Raw genomic sequence first — 14,166 nt, 5'->3', positions numbered from 1 at the left:
CATCGGAATGTGTGGCAGCAATTGCAGGCTGCCCCCAGCACATCCTTGGGTTGTGTTGGTTGTTCACGAAAATGACACATTTCACCATCTAGTTCCTTGTACACATGATAAGTAAATGAATCTTAATCAGAGTCTAAAAGTGCTTTAATTGGCACTCATACAGTTGGCAATAATACCATTCCTTAACTGGCACTGTTTTTATTAGCTCAGCCTGCTTGAGAGTGGAGTACAAAGAGTAACAGGCCAGACTTCCAAAATGTTGCCAGGATACACGCTGATGAATTCATATTAACACTGGACACACCTTGGATACACACTGATTGGATACACAAGCCACTTTGCAATGAGACCATTTTACTCAGAGATAAGCAAGTTAACCATTTATGTACATGTTGTGTAAAGGTTTATGTCTATGTTTCTGGCCACCGCATTATCAGAAGGATGTGAAAGCTTTAGAGAGGGTGCAGAGATTTGCCAGGATGCTGCCTGGATTAGAGAGCGTGTCTTATGAAGACATGTCGAGTGAGCTAGGGCTTTTCTCCTCGCAGCAAAGGAGTATGAGAGGAGACTCGATAGAGGTGTACAAGATGATTAGAGGCATTGATAGAGTGGACAATCAGTGACTTTTTCCCAGACGGAAATGGCTAATCGACGGGTCATAATGTTAAGTTGGGTAGAGCAGTTGTTGATTTCTTGCAGAATCACGGGCAGAGCAGTTGCCACACCAAGACGTTGTGCATCTGGATAGGTCGCTTTCCATGGTGCATCGATTAAAGTTGGTGAGGGTTGATGAAGACATGCCGACTTTCCTGAGGCTCCTGAGGAAGTAGGGACGCTGGTGAGCTTTCTTGGCTGTGACGTCTAGCTGGTTGGATCAGGACAAGCAATTGGTGCTGACTCTGAGGAACTTGAAGCTCTCCACCTTCTCAAGCTCAACACCACTGGTGTCAGAGTCAGGTTTGCTGTCACTGACATACGTCATGACATGTTGTCACGCGGTAGCAGGGCAGTGCAGTACATTAAAGAACTAAAACAACAATAAGAAATATATAAAGATAAACAATTAGTGCAAAATGGGAGCAAAAATTGTGAAGTAGTGTACACACGAGGAAATCTGCAGATGCTGGAATTTCAAGCAACACACATAAAGGTTGCTGGTGAACGCAGCAGGCCAGGCAGCATCTGTTGGAAGAGGTACAGTCGACGTTACGGTAGCCTCCAACGTGATGGCATGAACATTGACTTCTCAAACTTCCGCTAATTCCCCACCTCCCCCTCATACCCCATCTGTTATTTATTTATATACACACATTCTTTTTCTCTCTGTCCTTTTTCTCCCTCTGTCCCTCTCACTATACCCCTTGCCCATCCTCTGGGTTTTCCCCCCCTCCCCCTTTTCTTTCTCCCTAGGCCTCCTGTCCCATGATCCTCTCATTTCCCTTTTGTCAATCACCTGTCCAGCTCTTGGCTCCATCCCTCCCCCTCCTGTCTTCTCCTATCATTTCGGATCTCCCCCTCCCCCTCCCACTTTCAGATCTCTTACTCACTCTTCTTTCAGTTAGTCCTGACGAAGGGTCTCGGCTCGAAATGTCATCTGTACCTCTTCCTAGAGATGCTGCCTGGCCTGCTGCGTTCACCAGCAACTTTGATGAAGTAGTGTACGTTGGTTTATTGTCCATTCAGAAATCTGGTGGTGGAGGAAAGGAGCAGTTCCCAAAACATTGAGTGTGTGTCCTCAGGCCCCTGTATCACCTCCCTACGGTAGCAATGAGGAGGGGGCACGTCCTGGGTGATGGGGGTCCTCAGCGATGGGCACTGCCCTTTTGAGGCATCACCTTCCAAGATGACCTGGATGGTGGGGGAAGCTGGTGCCCATGATGGAGCTGCTGAAGTTGCAATGCTCTGCTGCCTTTTCTGATCCTGTGCAGTGGCCCCTCCATACCAGACGCTGATACAGCCAGTTAGAATGCTCTCCACGGTACATCTGTAGAAATTTACTAGACAGGAGCATGTACACCACCCTCCCTTCCTGAAGCCAGTGACCACATCTTTTGCTTTGATGACAATTTTGAGAGATGGAGGTGTGATGGGATGCCTTTCCTCCTGAGTTGGGATGAGGTGGGGTGCTTTTCCTCCTGAAATGATTCAGAGTTTCCTCTAGCCTGCAGAGATCCCAGGGATATGCAGCATACGGTGGTGTGGCAACTCAGTTATTGAACAAGTATCCCGATATTGGGAGTATTGTTTTGCATACATAAGATCAAATCACATCACAACAGCTGAGGGATTCATGTGTTTCTAATTCAGGAGTTCCCAATCTAGCATCCTCGGATCCCTTGGTTAATGGTAGGGGTCCATGGTATAAAAAAGGTTGGTAACCCCTGCTCTGATTGGTAAGTCTGGAAGAAGAACTAATGGTCATAAAACATCCAGACATATCTGGTTCAGGAGGGGAAATCGGCTGGTCTATACGTGACTCCAGGTCCACAGCACAATAGTTGCCTTGTAACTACCCTCTGAATTGGCCCAACAAGTCACTTAGGGTAATGAGGGGTAGGTTTGCGATTCAGGATTCAAGTATATTTATCACATGTACATGGAAACGTACAGTGAATGTGTCCAACACACCTGAGAATGTGCTGGGAGCAGCCCACGGCTCTTACCCCACATTCCAGTGCCACGTGGCATGCCCAGGGTGCTCAGCAGAACAGAGGACACGACAAAACAGGGCGTTACAAGCAACAAGTTCAGCAGAACAAGCCCAGTTCCTCCGTCCCATCCACACACACAAACAGTCCTCTAACCACTGAACATCGATTTCGCTAACTTCCATTAATTACTCTCCCTTTCCCCTTCTCTCTTCTTCCACTTCTATTCTGATTCCCCTCCCACCTCTTCTCTTCTCCTCCCCTGCCTATCACCTCTTCCTTCCCTTTTTCCCTTGGTCCACTCTCCTCTCCTATTAGATTCCTTCTTCTTCAACCCTTTACGTTTTATATGTATCCCCTCCCAGCTTTTCACTCCATCCCCCCTCCCCTACTCACCTTCCTCCCCCCTCACCTGGTTTCACCTTTCACCTTCCAGCTTGTACTCCTTCCCCTCCCCCACCTTCTTATTCTGGGTTCTTCCCTCCCCCCCCCCTTCCTTTCCTATCTGAAGAAGGGGCTCAGCCCAAAACGTCGATTCTTTATTCTTTTCCACAGAGGCTGCCTGACCTGCTGAGTTCCTCCAGCACTTTGTGTGTGCGTGTAACCCCAGGACAGACTGCTTTCCTCAGCCTCCAGCCTCCAGAGAATGTAGACACGGGCTCTCAGACGTTGGGCTTCAACTTTCCTGGTGACTTGCAGAGATTCTCAATAACAAAATTTGCAGTTGCAGATACACGCAATAAATTCTGGGCCTTGCTGCTGTTGTCTACAAGTCAGGGTATAGTATGTGCCTGTTTTACGCCCAGCGGCCTCTTTGGGGTCACGGTCTTCTGCTGCTGCAGCCCGTCCACTTCAAGGTTCAACGTTTTGTGTGTTCAGAGATGTTTGTCTGCACACCACTGTTGTAATGTGTGGTATTTGAGGTACTGTCACTTTCTTGTCAGATTGAACCCATCTGACCTCTCTCACTAAAGGCATTTTCACCCACAGAACTGGAGCTCGTTGGATGACTTTTGTTTTTTTGTGCACCATTCTCTGTAAGTTCTAGAGATTGTTGTGTGTGAAAATCCCAGGAGATCAGCAGTTTCTGAATAGTCAAACCACCTCGTCTGGCACCGACTATTATTCCACAGTCAAAGTCACTTAGATCACATTTCTTCCCCACTTTAATGTTTGGTCTGAACAACAACTGAACCTCTTGACCATGTCTGCATGCTTGTATGGATTGAGTTGCTGCTGTTGATTGGCTGCTTGGATATTTGCATTAATAAGTAGGTGTACCTAATATAGTAGCCACTGGGTGTAGGTTCCTAATGAATTCATGCTGAGCGCTACTGTCTCCACAGGAGAAGCATGACCGTCTCTTGGTTCTCTTCCCAACTACGCTTCTCATCCTAATGCAAGTCGACTACTCCCTGGTTTACAAGGTAAACAGTGGCTTTTGTCTTGCCAGTAATTGAATACTCTTACCTTTCTGCAACCGTACAGTCACACTTATTCGAAGAAGACGGCTTGAAGTCCACTGTTACAAAGATTACCCCTTATTAATAATGATCTGTTAGGCAGAGAGAGAATCTGTACTTATAGTCAAGTACCTTTACTGTCTCAACTAAAAAGTGTGTGTGAATTTGTGCAATTGGGTACCTGTGTGCACACCTACTAACTTTCCCTGACCCTCCATGAACAGTCCAAGAATATTACCTGGGAAAGGGGTCTACATTCCAACAAGGGTTCCTTCACATCCAGAATAGTTGGTCTCCAGACAGTTGTCGCTGCTTTGCATTTGAAGCTCCTTCCTTTTAAACTTCTTATCAGTTCAAACGTCACACTTCAATCTCATTGACTCGAGGTCGTTTGACTAACCTGTGTCACCTTATTGGCCCCGGTCCAAGCCAGCATCTATTTGCTGCCCTCTACCTTAGGTGACAACTGGTAATTTATGGCCCTTGGTTGTAAATCCATTTCCGAGCAAGTAACCAGCTAGAATCACACAGGGCAGACGCACACCCCGCCAGTCATAAACCTGCATGTGATACAGTATCTCAGAAATAACTTCCAGTGGAAATGACCTCGAATCCAGCATATTACCTCGTTCATCACTGTGCCTGCCATAAAACACTGATTCAGCCTGGAAGCTCCAGATCACAAATCGACAGCCTCCATTCCTTCAAACTCACGGCATGAACAAAGGCAATCTGTCTGCCTACTTCCACTATCCTTGATTTATTTGAGTTAGAAACCCGGTGGTAGTATTGGATGTAAATTCTATCTCATTAACCCCCTCTTTTCAGGCATTGACGTTTATTTGAAGAATAAGTTCATCTGATTTAAGACGTGGCAGAATCCTCCAGCACAACTGATTCAGTTTCAGCTGTGGCTCAGTGTAAGATTTTTACTGATGTAACAAAGTTGTGGGTCCACTCTCCAGCTGGAGCTCATGACCCCTGGGCTGTCTGGTTGTACTGAGTGAGGGTAGCAGTTCCGAAGAGGGAGTGCTGAGGGTGGATTGTTCAAGGTTCAAAGTACATATGTGACACCATACGTTACCCTGAGATTCGCTTCCTTGCAGGTTCTCACAGTAGAACCAAGAAATACAATAGAATCAGTGAAAAACTACACGCAGAGACTGATAAACAACCAATCTGCAAAAGAAAACAAACTGTGCAAACATAAAAAAAAAGATAATAAATAATCTAACCTCAGTGGAAAAAGCCTGCTTGTATTCACCATATCTGTATCCCTCATTATTTTATACGCCTCTGTCGAATCTCCCGTCATTCTCCAACGCTGCAGGGAAAAAAGTCCTAACCAATTCAGCCTTTCCTATAACTCAAGTAGAACCACACTCTCAAAACTTATCCTTTCTTGAAGAATTATACAATTATAACTCATGTGAGTGTGTTTACAACATCTTATAAATTTTCTCTATAATCTTATTGGTATCTTTCCTGTAGGCAGTTGACCAGAACTGCGCTCAGTACTCCAAATTTGACCTCAAAAATTGTCAAATACAACTTTAACATAATAACCCATTTAATGCATTTATTCTTTTTGGTGTTTGCTTACAGGGGGAGCTTCCACTTAATGCTCTAACTATATCAGAACAAGATCCATCTGATAGCGATTCACGCACGCTGCTGATGCAAGGTAGGTGGAGTATCAATGTCCACATTGAACAATAACTTGTCTCATCAGCAAATTGCAAAGCTGCTTTACAGAAGTCTATTCAGGAGATATTGAACAGGCGAAGGATCAAGGATCAATTATTGGCGATACGTATTTACATACATTAGGAATTCTGTGGTACCGTATGCCGGCACTACAATCCACAGAGAAACGACATTCAGTCGTGGTAGAGCAGCGGTTAGTACAGTGTTATTACAGCTCAGGGTGTTGGAGTTCTGGGCTCAATTCCGACGCCATCTGTGAGAAGTTTGTATGTGTGTGGGTTTCTTCCCACAGTCCAAAGATGTTCTGTTTCGTAGGTTAATCGGTCATTGTAAATGATCCTGTGATTAGTCTAGGGTTAAAATAGGTAGGTCACTGGGCTGTGTGGCTCATTGGGTAGGAAGGACCTTGTTCTGTGCTGTATCTCTAAACTAAAAAAAATATGAAACATTGACTCTTGTTTCTCCAGCATTTTGTGTGTGTTGCACTGGATTTCCAGCACTTTCAGAATCTCCTGTGTTTATGATTCTCACATCTTCTCTGTCTTTACTGCTTCTTTGCATGCTAGGTAAAATGATCAATCAGATCGTGGTGTCCTGCCCCAGCAGATCTGTATACCAGAGCCTAATCCATCACCTCAGCTCTACAGGGGTCACGGTCCACAAGTACTCCCCGGTCATTACAGAACGTGACGGCAAACACTCGTTGCAACGCAGAGAACAGGTAGTAACAGCTTATAATCCACGCAAAATGGTACAAAAATCCAACAGGGAGAATACCTCCTGTACCTAATAAAGTGAACACTGATGTATGTTTGTGGTCTTCTGCTGCTGTAGCCCATCCATTTCAAGGTTTGACGTGTTGGTGTTCAGAAATTCTCTTCTGCACATCACTGTTGTAATTGGCACATTGGCCTTCATAAATCAATGTATTGAGATGGGATGTTGTGTTGAAGTTGTGTAAGACACTGGTGAGGCCTAATTTGAAGTATTGTGTGCAGTTTTGGTCACCTAGCTACAGGAAAGATGTAAATAAGATTGAAAGAGTGAAAAGAAAATTTACAAGGCTGTTACCGGGACTTGAAGACCTAAGTTTTCGGGAAGAGTTGAATAGGTTTGGATTTTATTCCCTAGGATGTAGAAGATTGAGGGGAGATTTGATAGAGGTACACAACATTATGAGGGGTATACAAAGGGTAAATGCAAGCAGGCTTTTTCCACTGAGGTTGGGTGAGAATAAAACTAGAGGTCATGGATGAAGGTTGAAAGGTGAAAAGTATAAAGGGAACATGAGGGGGAAACTTCTTCACTCAGAGGATGGTGAGTGTCTGGATGAACTGCCAGTGCAAGTGATGGATGCAGGGTCGATTTCAACACTTAGGAGAAATTTGGATAGGTGCATGGATGGGAGGGCATGGTCTGGGTGCAGTCTGATAGGACCAAACAGTTAATGGTTTGGCAAGGACTAGATGAGCCGAAGAGACTGTTTACGTGCTCTAGTGTTCTATGACTCTATGACCTTTTCTGCTGACCTGATGGTTCGCTGTAGCTTGAAAATATTTTGAGATGATGCTGCACCAAACCAGACAGTAATGGCTGACGTGGTGTGATATGATGGCAGTGTAAATTGCACCAATATATTCTGGGGAAGATGAAATTTCACCAACTACGGCAAGAAGTACGTGCACTGCAGACCCTTTTGTTAATGAAAGAGATGGGGTTCTCACATATGAGGTGCTGTGAAATAATAACACCCAGGAGCCTGAATGTCAAAACGGAACTAATGGTAGAGTTGTTGATGTTGATGCAATATAAATGGAAATTGGTGGGACAGTTCCAGCGTTAGTTTCTATGGTCTATAAGACCGTGAGACATGGGAGCAGAATTAGGTCATTTAGCCCAACAAGCCAGTTCCGCCATTCCATCGTGACTGATTTATTATCCCTCTCAACCCCATTCTTCTGCTTTCTGCCCGTAACCTTTGACACCCTTACTAATCAAAACCCTATAAACCTCTGCTTTAAATGTACACAAAGATTTGGCCTCCACAGTCATCTGAGACCATAATTTCCACATATTCACCACCCAATGACTAAAGAAATTTCTCCTCATCTCTGTTCTAAATGGATGTCCCTCTATTCTGAAGCTTTGTTCTCTGGTCCTTGGGAAACAAACTCCCTACATCAACTCTCTCTAGGCCTTTCAATATTTGATAGGTTTCAATGAGATCCTCATTCATTCTTCTAAATTCCAGTGAGGACAGCCCCAGAGCCATCATACGCTCCTGATACGTTAACCCTGTCATTCCTTTTCTTCAGCGTCTCACTGACTAAAATATTTTTCAATTTTAGCTTGTAAACAAGAGCGATCCTTTACTGGAAACACAAGGAGGAAAAGGAAGTCCAGGAGAAGTGTACGGAGTCTTCACCTTTCCCCAAAAGCCAATAGAAATGATCTCTGTATCAGAGCATCTGCCCACAGTGGTTGCCGAGACGGAACAGCTCCTCTCCCCCGATTACACAGAGCCTTACACTCCTCCTCCATTGCGTTCCTCTGCGCCAGCTAATCATTTAAACCTTCCTTCAGTAAGTAAACATTTCTACATTACGAGACCATCCCTGAAGGTTAGATAAGTGACCAAATCACATCTCAAATCTGCATCCACTCTACATTACGAGCATAAAAATAATAACATATTGTTTCAACAAATTTTCTGAATTGGAATTCCCTCAATATGTTTTTCATTTTGTTAAAAAAGGTCATATATACACCACAAAAATGAAACAAAAGACCACAAGGGTTTCATTGCTTAACAGGTCCTAAATGAAGACATTACTTTATCCCACACACGTTGCTGAAGGAACGCAGCAGGTCAGGAGCATCTATGGAAAGGAGCAAGTCGATGTTTCAGGAAGAGATCCTTCATCTGGATCCTGATTATGATTCTGATGAAGGTTCTTGGCCTGAAAAGTTGACTGTTTATTCCTTTCCATAGACGCTGCCTGACCTGCTGAGCTCCCCCCACATTGTGTGTGTGTTTCTTTAGATTTCCCGCATCTGCAGAATCTTGTGCATTTATGATCACTGTGTAAATCAACAATGGATTTTTCACTAAGTCCTGGTGTGGAATTGATAGAACTGTTGGCATTTCGTTAACTCTGGCGTTTTATGGGCTGGGGTGGCTCGCCTTGTGCCCAGTCCTCCTCCCTTTGCAGCCGGGCTTAGGACTGCCATGAAGGAGTTATCTCAAAGTTCAAGGTAAATTTGGTATCAAAGTATATATATGTCACCATATACAAGCCTGAGATTCATTTTCTTGCGGGGATTCATAGTAAATACAAGAATCACAATAGAATTGTACACCCAACAGGATAGACAAACAATCAACGTGCAAAAGACAAATACAAAAGTGCAAACACAAAAAGAAAAATTAAATAACAAAAAATAAATGAGCACGAAGTATCGAGAACGTGAGATAAAAAGTCCTTGAAAGCGAGTCCACAGGTTGTGGGAACATTTCAGTGATGGGCAGGTGAAGTTGAGTGAAGTTATCCCCTCTGGTTCAAGAGCCTGATGGTTGGGAGGTAATAACTGTTCCTGAACCTGTCGCTGTGGTGTGCCTCCTTCCTTATGGGAGCAGGGCCTTGCTGTTGGAGGTCCATGATGATGGATGCTGCTTTCCTGCAATAGTGCTCAGTGTAGATGTGTTCAATGGTGGTATGCCTATCTATGACATTATCTATTGCATTAGATATGCTTAATAACCTATTATATTAATCAGCTTAATGCCAGCTGTCCCATTAGATGCTAATGTGGAGTTCTGCATTCACTTCAGATTGTGAAGAAGCATAAATCCTCACCCCTCCTGGCCTGCCGGAACAGCGTGAAGGCCCCGGGCCGTAAGCTGCATTCTTTGTCCCAGCCTTCGCCCCTGGCTAGCAGCGTTTCCGAGAACCTGCTCGTTACTGGAAATCGCCTGTCGTTCGGCTACGCAGAGCCTTTTGCCGCTTTGAAGATGGAGGCAGCCCTTCCTGAGGACGTGCTATCTCATGGACAGGTAAGTTCAGAATCACCTACAGTGTCAGTAAGTGATGGAGAAGGCTTGAAGAGCACAGTGTTCTACTCCTTACGCTCCTCGTCTATAAGGCATAGGAGCAGAATGAGGCCATTCAGTCTATCGCGAAGCTCTGCCATTCCAATATGTCTGATTTACTATCCTTCTCGACCCCATTCTCCTGCCTTCTCCCTTACTAACCTTTGGCACCCTGACTAATCAAGAACCTGTCAAGCTCTTCTTTAAATATACTCAATGATTTGAACTCCATATCTATCTGTAGCAATGAATTCCACGGATTCACCACCCACTGGTTAAAGAAATTCCTCCTCATTTCTGTTCTAAATGGAAGACTCTCAATTTTGAGGGTGTGGTCTCTGGTTCCAGACTCCCCTACCCCCCATCTTTTTAGAATGGCCAAACATTTTAATTCCCATTCCCATTCCCATTCTTGTTCTGACGGGTCGGTCCATGGCCTCCTCTTATGCCAAGATGTGGCCACCCTCAGGGTGGAGGAGCAACACCTTATATTCCTTCTGGGTAGCTTCCAGCCTGATGGCATGAACATCAATCTCGATTTCTCATCCAGTAAACAAATTCCACCCCCTCCCCCTTTGTCTATTCCCCACTCTAACCTTCCACTTCTTCTCACCGGCCTATTGGCCGGCTGGTGGCGCAGTGAGATCAGTGCTGGACTCCGGAGCGAAGGTTCCTGAGTTCGAATCCAGGTTGGGCCGCCCCCGAGCACGCTTTCCATCCGTGCCGGGTTGAGTGTCGAGCTAGCCACTCGGCCTCGTAAAAGATACAAGGGTCGAGTCAGGAACGTTCATGACGTGACCTGGTTAATCCTGACACCACGTGCCAGACAAGAATGGCTGAATGTCTGGGGTGACATGCTTAAAAAAAACCTGCCTATTACATCCCCTCCTCCTTCCCTTTCTCCTATGGTCCACTCTCTTCTCCTATCAGATTCTTTCTTTGCCACCCCTTGACCTTTTCCACCCACGTGGCTTCACTGATCACCTTCCAGCTAGCCTCCCTCCCGGTACCCCCCCCCCCATCTTTTTATTCTGGTGTCTTCCCCCTTCCTTTTCAGTCCTGAAGAAGGGTCTCGGCCCAAAACGTTGACTGTTTATTCTTTTCCATAGACGCTGCCTGACCTGCTGAGTTCCTCCGGCATCTTGTGTATGTGTTGCTTTGGATTTCCAGCATCTGTAGACCTTATCATGATTATGACAATAACTCAACTTCAAATTTGAGCTTGCTGCAGCTTGTCATTCTGTGTGTCAGAATGCTCTCTAGCATACATTGCTAAATGTTGGCCAACGATATTGGGGGCAGATGAACTCTTCTTAGGCACCTCAGATAATATAATCACTGTTGTGCCTTCCCTCCTATCGAGCTTGTGTTGACAGACAACCTGTACCGAGATACAGTGGGCAGTTTTCTTTTGTGAGTCATCTGAACAGATCATGACAAACGTAACTTAAGTCAAAACTTAAACACAAGGGATTCTGCAGATGCTGGAATTCCAAAGTAACAAACACAAAATGCTGGAGGAATTTTAGGTACTGCACTGTACTACTGCCATAAGAAAAAATAAATTTCATGACATATGTGAGTGATGATAAACCCGGTTCTGATATGGATGTCTATTGTGGACTGAAAGTGGGAAGGGGGCAGGGAGAGGGGAATCATGGTTGGGAAAGGGGGAGGGAGTGGGAAGCACCGGAGAGACATTCTGTGATGATCAATAAACCAATTGTTTGGAATTAAGTGACCTTGCCTGTTGTCTCAGGGCTGGGTGTGTCTGCACCCACACCACCCCTGGCACTCCTTCTCTGACACCTGTCCCAGACCCCTCCCACGGCACTCCACCCTCGCCATTCCCAACATCCTTTGCTCCCGCCAGATGTACAAACTTGCTTTCTGCTCCACGTTAACAAGTACAGTACTGTGCAAAAGTCAAGCACCCTAGCTATCTATACTGCATGTGCTGAGGACTTTTGCTGAGTACTGTATGTCACTATGTAATACCTTGAGATTCGTTTTCTTGTGGATGTTCACAGCAAATGCAACAAAACACAATAAAATTAATGAAATTATGCCGCAAGACGGACAAACAACTATTGTGCAAAGACAATAAACTGAATGAATACATAAAAACAACCAATCAGACGAATTTTAAAAAATATCAGAACATGAGATGAAGAGTCCTTGAAAATGAGTCCATAGGTTGTGGGAACTGTTCAGTGTTGGGGTGAGTAAAGTTATCCCCTCTGGTTCAAGAGCCTGATGGCTGAAGGGTGATAACTATTCCAAAACCTGGACTGTTCTGTTGATTTCACTTTTGTACTTCGCAGTTTTTCGTGATACGGTGTAATAAGCCTGGCTGCTGGGCTGACACAACTATTTTCTTCACTAATTTCAGATGGTCTCCGCTGAGGATCCTTTAACGAACTGGGAACAGAGTACCAATCGGAGATCAGGATCCAATAACTCCAGGCCATCTCCTGTCACAACGCAACCAGGCAGCACTGGTGTTAATCATTGTTTGTCTAATGGTGAATGTCTCAACAACCCTCTGTCTCCCACCTACGCTGAACCATACCTGCCTTTAAGATTGCAGCCAGCACCCCCTGCAAAGGCAGTTTGGCTCCGAGAGGTAGGTGAAGCATTCCCTAATGTCAGAGTAGTGCTTGGTTATTTATACAATGCTTTGTACTTGAAGAAAGACGTGATGAAATTTCAGACGCTCAAGAATAATGCATTAACCCTGGGGAAGTTTAAGGTGACTAACTATGCTATTGGAAAATGGGTTGTACAGTGTTAACCCTCATATGACATGAGCATGTTATTTTAGACTAAATCCTACAAACTTTTAGCAGATGGCCTCTGCAATATTCTAAAAATTTATCCAGCATATTTGTTACCTATGTATATTGTAGAATAATTCCCAATCTTGCTTTCAGCATCGTTTATGTTAACAACAAGCACAGTCTGAGGATCTACTTTTATTTAGAGAAAGAGCGTGGACCGGGCCCTTCCGGCCCAACGAGCCACTTATGTAACCCGCGCTTAATCACGAGACAATTTAAAATGACCAATTAACCTACGAACCGGTACTTCCTATGTCTGTGTGAGGAAACCGGAGCACCTGGAGAAAACTCATATGTTCACAGGAAGATTGGATTAGATTATTAGATTAGATTAGATTACGAGGACACGCAGTCCTCTTTTATTGTCATTTACTAATGCATGCAGTAAGAAATGATACAATGTTTTTCCAGAATGATATCACAGAAACACATGACAAACCAAGACTAAAAAAACTGACAAAAACCACATAATTATAACATATAGTTACAACTGTGCAAAGCAGTACCGTAATTTGATAAGAACAGACCATGGGCATGGTAAAAGTCTCAAAGTCTCTCGAAAGTCCCATCATCTCACACAGACGGTTGAAGGGAAAAACTCTCCCTGCCATGAACCTCCAGCGCCGCAAACTTGCCGATGCAGCACCCTGGAAGCATCCAACCACAGTCCGACTCCGAGTCCGTCCGAAAACTCTGAGCCTCCAACCAACTCTCCGACACCGAGCACCAAGCACCATCTTTGCCAAGTACTTCGATCCCGGCCCGGACAATAGGCAATAGGCAAAGCCAAGGACTTGGGGCCTTCCCCTCTGGAGATTCTCGATCGCACAGTAGCAGCGGCAGCGAAGCGGGCATTTCAGAAGTTACTCCCGGTGTTCCTCCGTGCTTCTCACGGCTGTCTCCATCAGATCCGGATTGTGCACGGCTCCCTAGTTAACACATAAAATATTCATTTGGAACGGCCGCACGCGCTGCGTTGCGCCGCCATCTTCTCCTCCCTCTCGTACAAACTCCCTGTAGACGGCACTGGAATTGAACTCTGAACTCTGCCACGCCCCGAGCTGTAACAGAGTTGTGCTATCCGCTGTGCTACCGTGGCACCTGTGATTGTGCAGGAGGCAGCTGGCGGGTGGCATTATGCTTCTGGTGCCATTACAGTGTGCCCACAACTTACTAAACCTAACCCTTATGTCTTCGGAGCATCTGGAGCAAACCCATGTGGTCACGAGGAGAACGTACAAACTCCCCCGCTGGCCCTGTGATGCATTATGCTAATCGCTTCGCTACTGTGACAGTCAGGGATGTGGTCGCTGTAAAGCAAAGTGGTTGTGGATTCAGGTCACTGTCTGGAACTTGGCATGTACACTCAGTGCCCACTTTATTAGGTACACCTGTACATCTGCTCGTTAATGCAAATA

At 45.1% G+C, this 14,166-nt stretch overlaps 1 protein-coding gene across 2 annotated transcripts in view; it reads left to right on the top strand.

Moving 5' to 3' along the window:
* plekhn1 (pleckstrin homology domain containing, family N member 1) overlaps positions 1-14,166 on the top strand; it is a 56,527-nt gene that overhangs the window by 25,409 nt on the left and 16,952 nt on the right. Inside the window, exons 9-14 of one of the 2 annotated variants that reach the window (XM_072244785.1) lie at positions 3,995-4,075; positions 5,717-5,795; positions 6,385-6,539; positions 8,167-8,400; positions 9,651-9,872; positions 12,301-12,534. In XM_072244785.1, coding sequence (XP_072100886.1) covers positions 3,995-4,075; positions 5,717-5,795; positions 6,385-6,539; positions 8,167-8,400; positions 9,651-9,872; positions 12,301-12,534 — 1,005 coding nt within the window. The remainder of the gene's footprint in view (positions 1-3,994; positions 4,076-5,716; positions 5,796-6,384; positions 6,540-8,166; positions 8,401-9,650; positions 9,873-12,300; positions 12,535-14,166) is intronic. The other variant, XM_072244786.1, reaches the window with a different exon arrangement.

The sequence above is a fragment of the Mobula birostris genome, chromosome 27 (genome assembly GCF_030028105.1).
Source record: "Mobula birostris isolate sMobBir1 chromosome 27, sMobBir1.hap1, whole genome shotgun sequence".
NCBI classification, from domain to species: Eukaryota; Metazoa; Chordata; class Chondrichthyes; order Myliobatiformes; family Myliobatidae; genus Mobula; species Mobula birostris.
This window is presented reverse-complemented; position numbering and strand designations above follow the sequence as displayed.